Below are 19662 nucleotides of genomic sequence, written 5' to 3' on the forward strand. Positions count from 1 at the left end.
TTAAATATCTAAGACTTATATGCTCTCATTAGATATATTCCGTCAAGTTTTGGTTGCAAAAATACATGTTAGTGAGCACCTCTCTTTTTCTAAGACAGTCCATCCACCTGGCAGATGTGGCGTATCAAGATGCCGAGTAAACAGCGTCATTACTTAACAGATATTCCTTGGGATGTATGTGTAGTTCATTTCACTACCATAAGATGTGTCTAATTTTGTTTCCGTGAATTTGGCAGTATATCCAACCATCCTCAGCTGTCACCGTATCGTAAGTGCGTACGTGAACAAACCACGTCACAGGCAGCTCCTCGCTGTGAGGTGAAGTTGCACTGTGCACCAATAAGTAGGTCATTCATTTATTTTGAGTTTGTTTTGTCCACTAGAGGGCGTAATTGACTTCTACTGTTATGCTCCCTTCAGGTGCTGACGGATATGCGAACATTTGGACACGTGTAATACGTGTACCACTAAAAATGATTGGGGGTCAACAGTAAACACGGTTCTTTTAGTTGTCAATATAATGACAACACATGCTGTATGCATGGACGGATTATGAGACAATGGGCCCTTGGGCACAGATATGCAAAAGGGCCCAACATCTCTCCCACGCAGGAGCAAGACAGAAAGACTTTATGGTGGATTTGCCTCTTTTTTGTAGTTATTTTGCATCTATTTGCAGTCGTTATGCATATTTTTGTGGTTTTGTGTAATTCTGAAGTAATTTTGTGTCTATTTCTGGTCGTTTTGTGTCTCTTTGTGGTTGTTTTCCTCCCTGTTTTTTGGTCATTTTGAGTCTCTTCCCGGTCAGTACATGTTCATTTGAGCAGGGCTGTGCAGAAACCTGTTGAGGGGCAGGTGCCTTAAGTTAAAAAGGGGCACATGAGACAATACTTTAAAACATCACACACCAACATCATTTACAGCATGAGCTGTTGAGTTAAAGCAACCTATACTCAAACAGAATGTAACATGGGAACCTGACAACAAACCACTCCGTACTATATTCATTGTACCCCACCCGATGAAACCTGAGGGGGATTATGATGATTATGATTGCATATAATGTGCAATATGATGTCATTTTACCTGGTTATTGCTAAAATATGCATCTTTCTTTGAGCTTTTTGGCTGCTCCAAGCACCCGTATTATAGCAGACCAGAATCAAAATCCAAACAAGAACTTTCTTGACCACAGTCAGGACAACTGTTAAACTTTTGTTGCATGACTGATGCACGATGTGAAGGTGATGCTTTGTTTCGCTAATAGTATAAAGTTAACCTGAAAATCAATAACACAAATGAAACTCACCATCTAAATGTGACCTCTAAGTGTCTGTCTGTGGCGTCTTGTGTCGCAATGTAGGGGCACATCATGGATGGTCTTTCACCTGTTGCAGGTGGAAGGTCATCATGTGATGTAAAATGGCTGATGGCAGTCAGGTCATTTCATTTGTAGCTAAATGATTATTACTCCAATTGCTTCAGGCACTTTGGACATCAAGGGGTAAAGGAGTAGGTGCTCAAACACCCTTAGCCTTCTCCTCTGTACCGGAATTTGAGTGACATTTTGCGGTGAAGGCCAGGGGGGCCACTAACACTTTGGGCCCCTGGGTCTTTGCCCTTTAGGCCCATTCAGGAATCCATCCATGACTGTATGCGCTATAAACGGACCAATTAATCATATTAAATACATAATTAATTTTATTTATTTTATCTGTAAGGACAATGCACATTAATTCACAGGACAAATACGACATAAAGACAACATTACCTACAGCAAACAGAATTGTTAAGGTATAACAGAAGCCATGCAAAGCAACCAGCAACAGCAGAGCAACAGTACGATACAATAACACAACAACAACAACAACAACAACAGCAAACAGCATGTTAGCACAAACAGACAGGTGGGCAACATGAAGAACCAGCATTACATATAATGGCACATACAATATAACACCCATATTTATTTTCAGTTACATTATTACCAAAACAAAGCTCTAAAAACAGAAACAGAAAACTCCAAAACAGAAAACTCAGACTTAGAAGCCAGAATTTCCGAGGTGTACCTGAACGCAGCAGTGTGGAAGCTTCAAGATGGTGGTACGTGTCAACGCTGCATGTTTCTGATGCACAGAGTGAAGCTTTTTTTCTAATTTGGGGGGTAATGTAACCTCTACTTTTGTCATGACAGAAATTTGGGCTCCAGTTCAAAGCCACATTGGAGAATGTCACCAACGTGAGACCGCTGGGAGACGACTTCCGGTGGTTTCTAAAGGTGGGATGGCTGTTAAGCTAGCATGCTAATACACTGTATACATCATCTCAATTTCCTCTCTGGGCTCGAGTATGGTCATAATTTAGTCATGGTCGTTGTCAGGGGAAACAGCTGACATTACCTCCTGTGTGGCAACTCAATAAGAGAGCACGTGACCTCTGCAAATTTTGACAAATTGAGTTACAGTCTCCAATTAACAGTGTTTTGGTGTCTCTCCCTCTGTGTAGCTGAAGTGTGGGAACTGTGGAGAGATCTCAGATAAATGGCAGTATATAACCCTGGTGGTAAGGACAAAAGTGATATTTGTGTACATACAGTTTGGCAGATTTTGCACACATTGTCACACACAGTGTCCAACCTGTGTGTTTACATGGTCTCACAGGAGAGTGTGCCACTGAAAGGAGGAAGAGGCAGTGCCAGCATGGTGCAGAAGTGCAAACTCTGCTCCAGGGAAAACTCAATAGGTACGTGCGGACATGCCAGTTGACTCACTTTGCCCTTCTTTCAGAGGTAATAGGTGATAACATATTGTTGTTTTTTTTGTTACAGATATCCTGGCAGACACAGTCAAATCTTATAATGTAAGCAAACATCTTGTACAAACATCTACAGCCAATAATGGTTTTAAACCACTAAGCAATGGCGGCATTGTGGTTGTTATAGTTTGTTTTAAAGGGGAACCATGGTCTTCTTCAACCTCAACTGTATTTTAAAGCGATCTGTGGGAACAACATTTTTAAAAGTGGTGCAGTATTGAGAGACAGTGCTGCAGCTGGCAGTGGTGAAACAGGCTGCATATAAACACTCGAGGCATGTGTGCCCCTTCAGGTTACGTCCAGAAAATGTGCTTGTCTTTGCCACTAACAGGCTCAGGATCCTACAGAGAAATGAAATGATTTTCATACCTTGTTTTGTGTTCAAGTCTTGCTAACATGAAGTCTCGCACTGAAATCGCACAAGAGGCGACTTGTTGCAGGAAGAAATGCAAGTGAGAATTGGAGAGAGGAGTACCAGTAATGGTTTGTTGTGTTGGAGTACAGAAAGCAGATCTTACACTTATCAAAATGATTTCCAATGTCATGTCTGAATATTTAGCTAATTTCGACAATGTAGAAAAGTGTGCGAGATTTAAGAATGAGACCTTTCCTTTAGCAAGACTTGGATGCAAAACAGAACGGAGGAAGCCAAGACACTCACAATAACAATCTCAGCTTGTCAGTTGATCTGCCAGTCAGTTGCATTTTTAATGGATGTAGATTCAACAATTGCTGTTCCCATGAGTCACTAAGACACAGAAACATGATAAAATAGGCTCCACGTTGAAAAATACCAAAGTTAAAGGATAGAAAGTGCTGTAGGGGATCTTAAAGTAGTCATTGTGAGCAGGCAGAGTGATCACAGCAAGCACAACCTGTTTCAGGATTGACATAAGCACCTATTATTTAAAGATGGACTTAGAAAGTGTGGACCTGTCCTATCATGTTTTTGTGGAAAGTTTTTGTTGTTATTTTTTTTCTCTTCAGTTCTGAAAATAAAGCAGCTTTAAAAGATTTTAGAAATGTCTCTAACATATGCAGAAAATCTATCTCATAATGACCACCATGATGGCAGCTTGTTCTATTTCCAGTCACTAACGGTGTCTCTCTGTCTGTATGTTTTGTTGGGTTGCAGGCAGAGGACAGCGAAAGATTCAAGACGATGGTGCAGTTTGAGTGTCGAGGTTTGGAGCCTGTTGACTTCCAACCTCAGGTGAGACTCTTTGAGCAGATATGAGTGTTACAGTGTGTGTAGCGTAGGCATTTTTTACAGCAGGGATTAAAATTGTATGTCTGCAATCACATAAACGATGGCTCTGTTGCGTTCAAGTATCCATGACAGTGTGACAGTGAGCCAGCATGCACAATACCACGACTCTGAAACTGAAGCAGCTTTATGAAATTCAGCCATCTTTCTTATCCTGAGTAACTCGGTCATGGTTTTTGGACAGAGACATTGCACTGAAGTTTTTCAAGTGTATTTTTTAGCGCTTTGAGTGAAGGCAGACACCTCTACAGTCGATACCTCCAACACTCTAAACCAAACAGCACACCTAAATTAGATGACATCGACTAATGTTATTAGAGATCCCTGAACTTCCTGCTGAGTCCAGATATTTGCTGTGTGTTAAAAGTGTATAACTCCTGAGTCAGACAGTTTACTTGAGGTAAAAAAAGAAAATCAATGAACAGGACAATATTAAAACATCATGTGACTCTTCTCCCACTGCAGGCTGGCTTCGCTGCGCACGGAGCAGAGTCTGGAACACCGTTTCCTGAAGTCAACCTACTAGAAAAAGTAAGAGCAGTGGGAACAACTTGTCCTCAGAGTGTGTCAGGTTTTGTTTATATGTTGTTCAGTGCACGGATGTGAACTTTTGACTTGAACAATATTTGACTTGAAACAGAAAATCCAACCTTTGATACTGAGCTATATTCATTTGCATGTCTGTTTAAGAATGCGACAGCATCCTTAATCTGTGCAACCTGACAGATTCTCATTTTGTAAATTTCAGGACTGGACAGACTACGATGAGAAAGTCAGCGAGTCGGTGGGGATATATGAGGTCACGCACCAGTTCATCAAGTGCTGATGTCATCATGTGATGAACCTCAGAGGTGGACAAGTGAACACTACAGCCAAACATGCTCAGGCCTGTCTGCTGGCATCAAGGATGCTTCAGATGCTGAGGCAGCAAGGTTTGGTTGATGATGGACATTAATAGGTGTGGATTAATACCACGGGTTGTTCATAGACACCCTGGATTAATCTGCGTGTTCAAGGCTTTTTTCACTGACTCAATAAAATTGAAAGGTGATGATTTGGACTCAAGGTTTTTTCTTTTTTGCACAATTGAGTGCCTCAGGGTCTGTAGACATGTAGTAGTAGCAGTATTACAACAAAACCAACCAGTGAGACAGTGCCAGAACGTCCTGTTACACTTTTAGAGATTTACAAATTTGATTATGCACACCAGAATGTCGACACAGTTACACAACTCTCCACACATTTGCAAATAGTTCCTCTACAATTATGTCCCAATAGAGGAGCAATGATTGGAAACCACTTCAGGTGACCGTTGACCAAGGAGAAGAAATGAAAGAGCTCTCTGTCAGTATTTCAAGGTACTGTAAGCACCAGAAATTGCCGTAAATGTGTGTATGGAAAAGTATGAAAACAAAATGCATTCACCTGAAAACAACAAAACAAAACAAAACTAGAAATTATGAGATTAGTATCTTGTTAATTCGGGGAAAACAAGAACAGAATTTTTCCCCATGAAAACTTTTGTCATGATTCTGAGTTCATGATTTTATTAATTCAGATAAACAAGAGCAGATTTTTTTTCTCTCTTTAACAATTTTCATTGATTTTACATTAAACAGTATACATTCCTTTACAGCGTACATACGCGTCATAGAATACAGGAAAATAATAGCATAGTAGCTGTAACATTCAAATACTTACAAGTATGTAAGATCCCTCACCCACTTATCCCTCTTCCACCCACTACCCGCCCCAGCCCACCCACAATCCCCATTTGTCCCTTAAGTCCAGATCTTCACAAGAATGATTGTCCATTGAAGTCTTTGTCCAACCCAGGATTACAGAAAAATCATGTACAATATAGTACATTATTCCAGCAGGATAGGTGAATAAGTATCAGTACATGAAAGGAAGGAAAGAGGAAGAAAGGAAAAAATAAATAAATGAAATAAATAAATAAATAAATAATTTTTTTTTTTTTAAAGGAGGGGGAAAAATAAAAAAAGAAAGAAGAATAAATAAATGAAATTGCAGATTTTTTTTTAATGAAGATATTCTTGTTAATTCAGAAAAAATGGGGTTTTTCTGGTGAATGCATTAAACCTTTCCAGTCTTTCCATCGGTACATTGATGGCGATATCTGGAGTTTAGAGTACCTTGAAATACGGACAGAGTGAGAGCCCTGAATTATGAGGAAAGTTTTCATAAAACAATTTCTGCTCTTGTTTTTCTGATTTAACGAGATCATTATTTCAGAATCATGAGAAGTTTCCATAGGAAAACATTTTTGTCCTTTTTTTGTTTAAAATTAATTAGATATGAATCTTGTAAACTCTCATTTTTCTGAATTAATGAGCGAGTTATCTTGTTAACTCAAAAACGTGCAGGTTTTTTTTCCATTAAAACTTGTCTCAGTTCTGAGATAATAATTAGGTAAATCCAGAAAAAACAGGGTATATTTTTTTTAACCCTGAAAACATCTTTTAGAATTCAGGGATAACCTTGTTAATTCAGAAAGACAGAGCAGATTTGTTTTCACAAGTGAATGCATTATGCTTTCAGACTTTTCCATGGGTTTGTGGATGGCTATATCTGGAGTTTACAGTACCTGAATTAATGAAATTATCAACTCAGAATTAATTTTACATAAAATAATTTCTGCTCTTGTTTTTTGCATTAATATTATCATCATTTTTAAAATGATGAGAAAAGTTCTCATGGGAAGAAAAGTCTGCTCTTTTCTTAATGAGATAGTTATCTTGTTAATTAGTAATTTAGAAAAACAATTGCTGGATTTTTTTCACCATGAAAAAAATTCTCATTTTGTTAATTAAAAAAAAAACAGAGCAGGCTTTTAGAATAACTTATTTATTTAAATTATCAAAGAGACAAAATATTAAATGTGAAATGATTGAACACAATAAACAAAACAACAAATGAGTGCCTAAAATTTCACATTTTCTCAGCCTCTCCATATATTTATAATTATTTATAATTTATAATTCTTGATAGACACTGCTGCTACTTACTTTTCATCACTTTATTACAATTACTATTATATATTTATATCTTTCTAGCCCATTGAGTGTGAACAATTTTCCCTGAATAAATAAGAATGAATGAATGAATGAATGCATGCATGAATATAACAGCAGCCTCAAGTATTACCACATGTTTAAGTGCCAAAGAAAAAATAGCAAAGACTGGTTGGTAAATCATGATACCCATCATCATACCCACATAGAGGTGCTGGTTTTCCTCACCGAGTGACGCATCAGCTGCATCATAGACGATCTTTGCTCTGTAGAGTTAGCTGGACTCAGTGTCAGTGCTGCTGCTGTGAACTGTTCACGGACCTGTGTGTCTCTGAGAGGAGAACATGACACCTGCAAAGATGAACAGGGTGTTCGTCGTCGGTGTGGGCATGACGAAGGTAATATTAAGTCACATTTTATTATCTCAGACAATTAGCAAGACGACATGAACAACCCTTGTGTAAGGCTTGAGGCTAGCTTAGTTAGCTAACTCCAGATTGTAGAACTTTGGACTTGTTCCTCTTAAAAACGCGTTTTATTTCAGTAAGACAACAAGTCAGAGGGTAGTTAACTTTTAAAATGAATGTAAGGGACATTAATTGTGCTCATATGGTGTCGACAGCTCTCCAAGATCTGTGTCAACACCACACCACACACTGTAAACATTAGCTAGCTAAGTTAGCCCAAACAAGCTAACATTGTGTCAGTTTATGTTTTATTTTTATGTTTAGTTGTAGTTTTCTGGGTCTGCGTTGCTTCCTCGACCTCCTTGGCTCTGTATCTCATGTCGACACACTGAGTCCATAGTTCATGGCCACCAGAGGCACAAAGTGTGCAAAGGGTCATCACTGCAGCAGGCTGCTGCTGCTGGCACCATGAACTGAGCTGTTAAGCTAGTTTCACCATAGTCAGACCAAGTGTCAGGTCATATGAGCAAATTGAGTTTATTAACCTTAATGCTCACAGCTAACAATGAAACAGGTGCATACTTTAAACTAAAAATGTAGAACTACATCTATATATGACTTTACATAATAAAAATATCCACATGTATGTACTCACATGCACCCATACATTCATTCTCATACAACCATGCATGCCTTATTTCTGTGAGGTTTGCTGGGTGTTCACACAAAAAGGCTCTTCAGCGAATCATCAAGACAGCAGAAAGTCACTGGTTGCCTCCTCCCCTCTCTGTCAGTCAATGCAAACAGCCAATAACAACAGAAGAACCCCAAAAAAGCCACTTGCAAGTCAAGATGGAATTAGGGTTCGAGGGTCTACTGCCTGAGCCATAGCCACCGCTATCTTATGTAATGGTTACGGAGACAATAAAGTTGAGTGCCAAAGAATGTCATAGTGTACTGGAGAACAGGAGGAACAGATATGAATGCTTATGTTGATTGACCTTCACTGTCTGTCACACTTTTTTATGTTTTGCTGCAGTTTGACAAACCTGGAGCCCGAGGCGACTATGATTACCCTGACATGGCCAAGGAAGCAGGTGCTTATCTTAACAGAATATAGACGCTGCTCAGTCATTGAAAACATATCTGATTATCTGTTAAAGGATCTTGTTGCATAACATGATGTCTACATCCTGTTATAGGTCAGAAGGCTTTGGCAGATGCAGGAGTCCCATATTCTGCCATTGAACAAGCCTGTGTTGGATATGTCTATGGTAAGATGCTGTTAAAGGTTAACTTTGGTATTTTTCAACCTGGATTCAACCCTATTTTCCCATGTTTTTGTTTCTAAATGACTAATGTCACTGAAATAGTGTGCCAACTTTTTATATTCTCATATACATACAAAATATGCCCTCGTAATTTCCGATCTACTGTGTACTCTAAAAGCATAACTTTTTGTAATTTTAAGTAAAATGCTTTGAGTCATGAAAGAAAAGTCTCTCATATTGGAATATTCTGAGTAAAAGAGTGCACTGACTCAGGGATAGCATCTTCTTTTCTACCTTCTCCCCTCAGGTGACTCCACATGTGGACAGAGGGCCATTTACCACAGCCTGGGCCTGACTGGGATCCCCATCATCAACGTCAACAACAACTGCTCCACAGGCTCCACTGCTCTCTTCATGGCACGACAGCTCGTTCGGGGAGGTGAGTGGAGCGGGACGCCTTGAAAGTGATAAAGCACCCTTGGAAAAACCTTGTGCGATTCTTTATCACCCCGAGACTAACAGCATTGTCTCCTGTTGTAGGTCTTGCTGACTGTGTGCTCGCTCTCGGGTTTGAGAGGATGGAGAAGGGCTCTTTGTCTGCAAAGGTATAAAACTGTATGATGTGTGTTGCTGTACTGGATGTAGAGGAGGTGGACAAAATAGCACATTATATGTGTGCTGATCTACCACTGCCTCGATCAGTTAGTTTGACTGTCTTATTGTGTGAACTTGATGAATCCGAACCAACCCTTTTAAACACCAAAATACCTCATACAACCACATTTCAAAAAAATCCACACTATCCCTTTTAGGTGTCGTTTTATACTCAGTAAAAAACAAGTAAAATGTTATTTAAAAATACCTGCTTGTAGTTTATGGACAGGACCAATCCCATGGACAAGCACATGGAGGTGATGATCAACCGCTATGGCATGGTGGCAGCTCCAGCAGCACCACAGATGTTCGGCAACGCTGGCAGGGAGCACATGGAGAAATATGGTACGTGCTACGTGTGTGTTTGACACAGAGATGGCTTACAAGGTCTAAAATGTGAAGCTGATGGTTATATCTCGCATTGAGGTCCTGATTTTACCACATCATACACATTAAAGTTTTGCGTTGATATTTTGAACCCTTACAGGCACTAAACCGGAACACTTTGCCAAAATCGCCTGGAAAAACCACAAGCATTCCACCAACAACCCGTAAGACAGCGTTAACTTAAAGAAAAGTTTATTGCTTCAGTAAATCTTTGAATTTATTTTTATTTAAGTGTGTGTGTGAATGTGTGTGTATGTTCATGCAGGTATTCACAGTTCCAGGATGAGTACAGTTTGGAGCAGGTGATGAAGTCCAGGAAGGTTTTTGACTACCTTACTCTGTTGCAGTGTTGGTAAGAGCCTCACTGATCACAGTTAGTGTCATTATGAGTGTAACTACGGCCCTGTTTAGACCAAACACTTTCGGTACAGTACCTTTGGAACCAAAAGTAACCCTTCAGTCATGGTACCTAGACCCTAGTGTTTTCACCAATTTCTTCAAAACACAGAGTTATTGATGATAATTACTTCAGTTTCTAACTTCACCATGTCTGTCTGACTGTTCTGTTCTTCTCCTCTCATCAGCCCTACATCAGATGGTGCCGGAGCAGCAGTTTTGGCCAGTGAGGCCTTCGTCAGGAAACACCACCTGGAGAATCAGGCAGTGGAGATTTTGGCCCAGGAGATGGTGACTGACCTCTCCTCCACGTTTGAAGAAAACAGCTGCATTAAGATGGTAAGATACTGTCATTTAATAGTGTGTAACATTCTTTTCTGGATCTACAAACGACACAATATTGGAAGTGTATTAATACTTTGTCAGGGGATGAGAAATGTACCCAACATATGCTACAGCCAAGAACAGAGGGAGATTTTTGATGGCTAAACTAAAGAAACAGTTTTGCATGACAGAGAAGAAAATGTTAACATTATATATTTCTGCAGAACTGGAATACATTAAGAATTATGATTTGCACTATACAGACATTACCAAAAATGTTTTGAGAATGTTGACAAATGGAAGATAAGTAAGTAAGTATTCCTGCCATTCATGGCAACATGCACTCTTTAATATTTAGATTTAATCAAATAAATTTGACCTTTTAATGATATGAATGTAAATACAGCTCCAAGGAAGTTTCTTGAAGACCGACTGTTTAGACAGTGAGGTCTCAGAGTTAGGGATTAAAGGCTGCAGTCAATATTTTGGCTGTTGGTAAAGCACACGGGGAGGACTGTCAGAGCATTGAGTTTTATTAATGTTTTCAAGATGTACTGTTCCCCTCTCTATTTGCACCATTTGTCCACTTAGTCTATCAAATAATGATTGGGTTTGCAGAGATATTGCAATACATCTTTAGTGATGGGTTTTATCTTCAAAGTGGAACTAAACATGTTTTTATACCTCTGTGCTGCAGACAGATGGGGCTGGAAGCATTATGTGTTGGGTTTGCCTGTGACCTCGTGCCTACAGCTGTATCACAGCCCTGCTGATATTCAGTACAACAGAATTCCCTCTTGTGTAATATTGCTTAAGCACTGCTGAGGGCATCACAATAACAACAATACACAATATCTCATTATTAAAAACTGAGGCTAGGATTGAAGGTTAATTCTTGTCTTATAAGGCAAGTTAAGATAAGATACACCTTTATTGATCCCATAATTGAGAAGTTCCAGTGTTACAGCCGTCAATGAGAAAGAGTCAGATTAAAGATTTCAAAATTAAACTTAAAAAACTTAAATAACTAGGCATGCAAATAAGTAAAAAAAAATACAAGAGACGGCGATAAATAACAATAACAATAATAATAATAATGAAAATAATAGGAAGTATAAATAATAGTTATACTTATCAGCTGTAGTCCTGTGTGTTTAGAATTTATCAGGACCTGAAAGATAACTCCATTGTGATGAATTTGTTTCCTTAAATGAGTCCCTCGATATACTTTCTTTGTTTTTTTCTTTCTGTTCAGGTGGGATATGACATGTCTCGGTTGGCTGCCAGAAAGTGTTTTGAAACCACAGGTCTGAAGCCCAGTGACGTCGATGTGGTCGAGCTGCACGACTGCTTCTCAGCCAACGAGCTCATCACATACGAGGCTCTGGGACTGTGTCCAGAGGGTGAGACTACAGCTCTTAAAACCCGACTTTATTCCCCAGCTATTTTAAAACTTGGCTGGTCGGGCAGTTATGAATAATATTTCCACTGCTCTTCTTCCACCTGAATTTAAGGTTATACTTTGAGGAGAATACGTAGACGTGAAAATGGGCCAGGGTTAGGGGTGTCATTATCGCAGCATGAGAAGTTACAAACAACAATAACCACAATAAAAACAAAAAAAAGGCCACATTTAAAAATCTCTTCACATTGTTTGATCAGCTTTATTGACATAGCAACTGAGTGATCGCACAGAGAGTTGGAGCCCACAGGAAGCTGGCATCTAAAAGTTGCTGCTGCACAGAAGCACCCAGCCACATCTGGGAGGACTGACAGCTTCATCAGTGTTGTTGAACAGCTCAGTTTCCCCTCACTGACACCACGACGCAAGAGTGACTTTTACAAATATTTCCACTCAGGAGATAATTTGAAAAGCTACTTATTGAGTCGCGCCTCTGACTGCAGCGATGTGTTGCTGTAAAATTAGATCAAGTTGAATCTTTCGGGCATGAATAACATGTTTTCATTTCATTCATCAGCTCATATTAGTGTAATATGCTGATATTGGCCCTCTGTGGTGCCTTCCTGTGGTCGAGAGACAGGCTAGACTTCTCAGTGTTGCATTTTATAGTATTTGTACCATTTATTATTTACTTGTAGAGACTTGATATATGATTATCTTTCTTTCTATAGCATATTCTAGACACAAAGGCAATTCAGAGCGCTTTACATGAGCATAAATGTAGTAAACAAAACAGAAAAAAGGCAATTCATAAAATAGTAATTTAAAAAATGGTAGATTTAAGGGGTTTAAGAGGCATAGAAGTATAACAATATTAAATATTAATAAATATTAAATTACCACAGACAAAGCGGTGGCAAACAGAAAAGTTTTAAGTGGTTAGGGGGAAAATAATAAATTAAAAAAAACATTAAAACTTTTCAATTAGGGAAAATAATTCCATAGATGAATCAAGATAATTAAATTTAAATTAAAATATAAATTATATAATAAGTTAACTTATATAAATATATGATAAATTATGTGAAAAGCCCTAAAAATTTGCAATAATATAATAATTTCATAGATAAATTAAAATAATTAAAATGTAAAATAAAATACAGTTATGTAAAACAATTACAAGTAGAGGGTGGGAGGTTTAGGATCAAATTTTGATAAGGTTTAAGTGAATTTATTTTCAGGAGTCAGTTGCACTGAAATTAAAAGCAGGTTTTCAGACCCCTGAGACATTGAACTATGATTGTTTTAATTACATTCACATTTTTTCATATAAAATGTGCTGCTATATATAAACAAAGGTGTTTGTTGTTAATACCATGCATGCACTGATGTCTTCATATTAAAATGTCACAATATTATATTGTATTTTAACTAATTTGAACTGTTTTGTGATCTTCTCGTGTGTTTCTCCACCTCTGCAGGTAAAGCAGGAGAGCTGATTGACAGAGGGGACAACACATACGGAGGCAAGTTTGTGATCAACCCCAGCGGTGGACTCATCTCTAAAGGACATCCTCTGGGCGCCACAGGTACGCTCAGCCTCTGACTCTTGATTAAGCCTCTTGATATTTACTGGAGGTCAAAGCACACAATACATAATCCGGTCTGGTAGGAAGTGAAAATGCCAGATCAAAGTGTCAAAGTGTTAGCTGCTATTTTTTTTTATCTTGTCTGAAACAGCAGATGCATTGAACTTTCTATATAGAAGATACTGACGAACAGCTTCCACAGTGGCCACTAGATGGCGGCATGTGTCACATAGTGATGGCCACCAGGATTGTAACTGCGTAAAGCTGCATGTGAGAGGGCAGCAGGCTGTGGCTTTGGCAAACCTCCCCTGTAATCTCTGCACATGTTAAACTCTTGAGGGACGAGGCTGAGCGAACGCTGCAGCTGACTCACCCAGCCTCTGCAACTGCGGCCCTCATCTTCATCTTCATCTTCCATCTTTCATATTACACAAAGTCATACCTGCTTAATGGATGAGTTCACCAAAAAAAAAATCAAAAAACATCTTTTTCCAACAGCAATGTCTCTTTCCATAAATCATGACCTGGTTACTCAAGATTATCCACAGACCTTGTTGTGAGCAGCTTCATACAGGTACTATTAAGAATAAAAATGAATTTCGTTAATTTGTGACATTAACATCTGTTCAGTCTCCTCTTCACCCCATTGTGAACGAGATTGTGTGATTCGCCGGGATGGTGCGAGGGGACAGTATGTGATGACTTAAAAAGCATTGTCTTACAACCCTAGCCGGGTTGTTAATCAGCCGGGTCGCCCCAAGCTGAATCCTGAAGACGTGAAAGACATCTGGAGCCTTGTAGGATCTCAAGTGAACTTTCTACCTCTTTTGCCACCCGGATGTTCGGAGGGAGTGTCCCTCATGTCCAGGGTAATCTTGGGGGCAGGGTCGTAAACATTTGACCGTCCTTGTGGCTTCTCTATTTACTTGTAATCCAGGATCTGGAGAGTTTAGAATACTGGTGTTCCTACAATCAGTTACTTGCTATGTGAAAGAAGAATCCAAAAAAGGCGAACATTGTTCATGTATTAAAGTAAATGGGCTCCACATTTAACAACAGTAAAACTATCTGTTTAGAAACTCTCACACAACCCGTGCAACACATGCATTTCCGCTAAAACGTCACAAGAAACCCTCCTGCCAACTTTTTCCTTCATTTAACAAGGATCATTAGATTTGTCACTTTCAGATTGTGGTTTTTCTTTGATTAATAATCTCCCTTGTCTTCATTTCTCTCTCCGTCTGCCTTCCGTCCTTTGTTCCGAAGGATCTCAAACATCACTCTGTCCTCCTCATTATTTTTGCAGTTACTTTCCCCATTCATGTCACCAGTACTCCTTCTATCTCCTGGGTCACTCTCCTGTGCCCCAGTCAGCGCTAAGCTGTCTGATCCCTGGTGTTGCTCCTAATCTTGATTGTGACCTCTCCACTCAGGAACGCTGTGAGCACAGATATTGATGGCTAATTCCCTGAGTCACGCAGGGACCCTATTGCAGGAGGGGATGTGACTCATTTCAGGAGGAAGTGACATGGCATTTAGGGGTATTGAAGTGTCATCGATGCGCAGCTTGGTGCATGCGTTGACTTATCACATGCCTTTACCCTTCAGAATTCAAAAGGCTGAAAACACATGTTATTATCGAAAGAGCATTTGTAATCTTCTCTCTGTAGAAGAACTCACTTGAGGACAATTAATGAGAGAATTCTGAACGTTCCTTCTAATATGTCTGATGTGATATCCAGACAATATTTATTCTGACAGATAGCCAAGCCTTCAGTTTATTCTCCAGTTGGCATTTAGGCAAGAATTGTACTGACACAAACAGGTCCTCGTGGAGAAGATTAGGAGAGCGCTGCAGAATGTGAAAGACGCACCATGAGGAGGTCTTTGCCCTTAAGTCCTTTAGCTTATTGGGATAATGGAGAAATGCAAAAGCTCATTTAGCAGATGGGATGAAATACTTAGCCATAACGCTAACGCAGGAGCTGTCCCTGCCGAGATTAGGGAGTTGTCAGATTAAGGGTCAACTTCTGACCCGTCTCAGTGAAGATATTGTGTTTAACTCGTGCAGAATGCTTCAGTGTCTTCACCTTGAGGCCGAGACATGACGGGATTGGAGCCATTCTCAGTGTTGGTGCTTTATTAATATTCAAAATCACTCTGGTTCCTCACTGAAAATAGTTCTTGTAATCACTATTTTTTTATTCATTGAACTCCTTCACTATAAGGTTTATCAAGACATGTCACACTGATGGTTGATATAGAGAAATGAGAAACATAAATGCACTCTTACTGAATGAAAATAAACATGTAGTTTAAGAGTGAACATGTTTTTAATCCCAATCTTATCCAGCAGAAAATAAATCAAACTGTCACATTATGCATTGGTTTTTCAATTACTTTAAATATAAACCATATACCAAAAATACCTCTTAAATAATCAAACATGTGACTCACTCGACTGAATGTACTGAATCAACTCTGCTTCTTCTCATGTCTTTCTTCATGTTATATATATGGAAAATGCAGCGCTTCAAGTGAGCCAATCATCAAGTTGCTGCCGCTGGTGTTTTCCTAAGTCAATTAAGGATGTCCTCGCTCTGTGCAATCAGTGCGATTCTTCCTGTGTTTTGTCATCAGTCATTTTGCTAGTATGTGAGAAACACTGAAGACGAATCTCCGCACTTAAGTCAGCAGGATACAACCTCTCAGCTGAGCATATAGAGCATATGGGCAGGGGGGCTGATGCAGACAGATAGATGTGTCATCATGCTCGCATTGTTTTGAATCGGAGGCTCGTGGATGTAAATTGTACACGCATAGATAATTGCAACTTGTTAATCATCATCATCAACTGTTTTATTGGAATCTTTCATTAGAAATTAATATGATAAAGAAGCCGGCTGGACTTGAATGAGTAGTAGGCTGTTTGGCCGGCAGCTGGCGCTTATAGAAAGCTCTGATCCCTCAGAAAAAATGTACTGTAGAAAGGTAAAATGTCTGTCACTTGTCCTTTTTTCGCTCACTGTGTTTTATGAAAAAGGAAAATTGAGAGGCCTTTTGTTCAGTGCGACAAATGTAGCTTAAAACAAATGACAGTACTTCCACTGATGCAGCGTACAATGTGTATTTTTTTTTCTTGGAACTCCATTTCAGAGTCAAAATCAAAATAGTTCCTGATAATGACACCTGAGCTTCTTCACTTGTTTCTGTCTTTCTCACTTGTGTGAGCATACATTGTCAGCCATTTACACTTTAAATTACACCACATCCACCTCTATGTGTCACGCCACTCTCACCCTCTTTTCCTTCTCCTCCTCTCTTTGCTCTCTCAGGTTTGGCCCAGTGTGCAGAGCTGTGCTGGCAGCTCCGAGGGCAGGCCGGCAAGAGGCAGGTCCCGGCGGCCAAAGTGGCCCTGCAACACAACATTGGCTTAGGAGGAGCTGTGGTCGTCACTCTCTACAGGCTGGGATTCCCTCAGGAGGCCAGGTGAGGAAGTAGTTAGCAACGATTTGTTAGTAGTTTGGTTATAGTGATATTGATAGGTTTCTAGTGTAGTGAGTCCCAGGGACCCACTGGTGATTACTTTTAGTGAGTGCCCAATAAAGTTATTGTGGTTAAACTCGTGTTTCAAGATGTGAGAAAGAATAGTATCAGTAACATTGTTAACACTGTGCTACATTATAGAGAAATACAAAACCGTACTAATGAACCTTCATTAATATAGGCCTATATTTTATCTACAAGTGCACGTCACACACTGAGCGAGCCGCCTGTTAATGACGCTGTTGGCAAAGCAGTAATGATTGTGCTAAGTGGCTAATGGGCATGTAGCTACTTCCATGTTTCAGATGATACGTCATGTTTGTAGTCGACCAATGAAGAGGAGTTTACATATCACCTTGGGTTCATCCTTCACCTTCTCAAAGTGATCCCACACTTTGGATTTCCTGCCCGACATGTTATTAACTAGCCTGTGGAATAACCGCAGGTACCAGCCCTGGAAATTAGGGGCCGTACACATGCCGTGTCTTTAACCGCCTGGAAAACACAAGGTCGGGTGCTGGGCACTATTGTGCCGTTTTTTTGCCAGCTTTCAAGAGTGCGGCTAAGCAACCCTAACAAGGATCATATAGCCTATTTACCTGAAATCCTGAGTGCAGAGCTGATCTTCTTCCAGGCACTGTTTATAAGTGTGTAGACCCTTATTTTTTTATAATTTATCAGACTGAATATTTACAGAAGAAGGGAAAGATATCTTGTCGGCTGTGATTGGTGTGTAACATGACTCCTGTTTCTCTTCCTGTGTCTGTCCTTTCAAATTAAATTCCCACATGGTCCAGTCATATAGGATTTGATTTATTTTGACAAGGCGCAGCTCCTAATAGAGATTCACGCTTATTTTTAAAAAAAATTTCTGCGACTAAGCGACCAATGAAATTTTGCCGGCTAATGACCTTTCTGGTTGACTAACGTTTGGTTGACTATTAGGAGGCAGATAGTAAAGTGAACTCCTTTTAGATTTTTAATGGGTCAGGGATGCAGGGCGCACACCTAGCAACATCACTACAGTGAGATACTTGTAGTGTATATTTTCTAAGTGACCAGTTTTTTCAGGCTCGTAAAAGCAGGCAATTTGCTGCAGATTAAAACAGCAGAGGCGTGAGTCATAGTAGGTCTGTTTCTATATTCTGTAACGGTTCTTCTCTTTATTATTTGGCCTTGTGCTGCAGGTACAGTATATTGCTTTATCCAATGTTCCCATTCTGCAACATAATATGTAGATTGAAATTTGTACTGCCTCACATGTCATTTGATCAAGGTGAAGCCTCATACAGCTGAAGTCTTTTTTTCTCACATGGTGTTTAGTTTGTATGAAGCTGTGTTTTTCTCCTTCCCACAGCTCCCACATCAGGGCAGTTCCCACCAGCTCAGCCAGTGGTCTGGAGCGGTTTAAAGCTTACTCTGTCTTCAAAGAGATAGAAAAACGTCTACAGGAGGTACAGCACACTTTGTATCCAATTAAATCTGTCCATTTTCTTGGTTCCCTTGTCTTCCTCTCAGTCTACTGATCATTCCATATCACGCAAATGCAAACATGAGCCCAGAGTAGGTGTTCATTAATATTTCATGGAACCATCAAAGAAAAATTGAAGCGATTGTGAGGCTATCATCTTTTCTTTGTAAAGGCAGCGAGCGATGTACCGTGTTTAGATGCTTTTATTGTAAAGCAACACACAGTATGAAAAAGCAGACTGCAGTTTCAGGGCCATATAGCAAACACACTTAAAGCCACAGCAGCTTATAAGTACAGTGATAGTGACCTTCATGGCCACCAATAACATACTGTTGTCAACATTGTCCATTATTTTGTGCAGGTATAGTATGTACTGCTACAAGAAAATAACAACATCAGTGTCATCTCTATTTGCAGAGCACTGCTTTGGAAACACAGTGATTCACAACTCCGTATTAAAAACATGAACTCTGTTAGTGCAGCACTGACAACATACATTAGTTGAATGTTATTGGGTTTTGTATTACCTGAAAACATGGTCAGCAGGAGCTTTACATCGAGTTCAGGGTTTACAGTTGTGCTTTGATGCATCAGAGGAGATCAGGTGAACCAGTTCTTTATGTGCAGGCTGTTACCATGGGGCTTTTTTTTGTATAAATGTACAGTCATTGAAAGATAGGCACACTTTGTCACAAAGAACACACAGGCTGTGTTGGACTATACTCATTTATGTTTGCATGCCTGTAGTTTTAAGGGACAGTTCGCTCCAAAATCAAAACTACATTGGAGATATTTTGGCCGTAGAGATATCTGCATTTTCTCCAGTGTAATGGAATTAGATGGAATTAGAAAACTAGAAAAGCACTCGGAGAGCGCAGACCTCCGCCAAGCAGCTCGGATTTCAATCAGTCAATCAATCAATCAATCAATCAATCAATCAATCAATCAATCAATCAATCAATTTTATTTATAAAGCCCAATATCACAAATCACAATTTGCCTCACAGGGCTTTACAGCATACGACATCCCTCTGTCCTTTGGACCCTCACAGCAGATAAGGAAAAACTCCCCAAAAAACCCTTTAACGGGGGAAAAAAA

General features: G+C 39.6%; 2 protein-coding genes across 2 annotated transcripts in view; both read left to right on the forward strand.

The window, feature by feature from the left end:
- Nucleotides 1-2032: 2032 nt before the first annotated feature.
- On the forward strand, nt 2033-5135 carry czib (CXXC motif containing zinc binding protein). The gene is made up of 8 exons (XM_050032839.1): nt 2033-2103; nt 2195-2278; nt 2506-2562; nt 2661-2742; nt 2828-2859; nt 3950-4027; nt 4547-4612; nt 4830-5135. The coding sequence occupies exons 1-8, from the start codon at nt 2098-2100 to the stop codon at nt 4905-4907; spliced, it is 483 nt and encodes a 160-aa protein (XP_049888796.1). The 5' UTR covers nt 2033-2097; the 3' UTR covers nt 4908-5135.
- Nucleotides 5136-7355: 2220 nt separating this feature from the next.
- scp2a (sterol carrier protein 2a) overlaps nt 7356-19662 on the forward strand; it is a 27137-nt gene continuing 14830 nt past the window's right edge. The window contains exons 1-13 of the mRNA XM_050033394.1: nt 7356-7514; nt 8563-8620; nt 8726-8797; nt 9102-9233; nt 9335-9399; nt 9667-9793; nt 9936-9999; nt 10101-10187; nt 10420-10570; nt 11811-11958; nt 13439-13546; nt 16882-17035; nt 18450-18546. Of these exons, the coding sequence (XP_049889351.1) occupies nt 7461-7514; nt 8563-8620; nt 8726-8797; nt 9102-9233; nt 9335-9399; nt 9667-9793; nt 9936-9999; nt 10101-10187; nt 10420-10570; nt 11811-11958; nt 13439-13546; nt 16882-17035; nt 18450-18546 (1317 nt within the window). The 5' untranslated portion in view covers nt 7356-7460. The remainder of the gene's footprint in view (nt 7515-8562; nt 8621-8725; nt 8798-9101; nt 9234-9334; nt 9400-9666; nt 9794-9935; nt 10000-10100; nt 10188-10419; nt 10571-11810; nt 11959-13438; nt 13547-16881; nt 17036-18449; nt 18547-19662) is intronic.

Source organism: Epinephelus moara, chromosome 21 (genome assembly GCF_006386435.1).
Source record: "Epinephelus moara isolate mb chromosome 21, YSFRI_EMoa_1.0, whole genome shotgun sequence".
In the NCBI taxonomy this organism is placed as follows: domain Eukaryota; kingdom Metazoa; phylum Chordata; class Actinopteri; order Perciformes; family Serranidae; genus Epinephelus; species Epinephelus moara.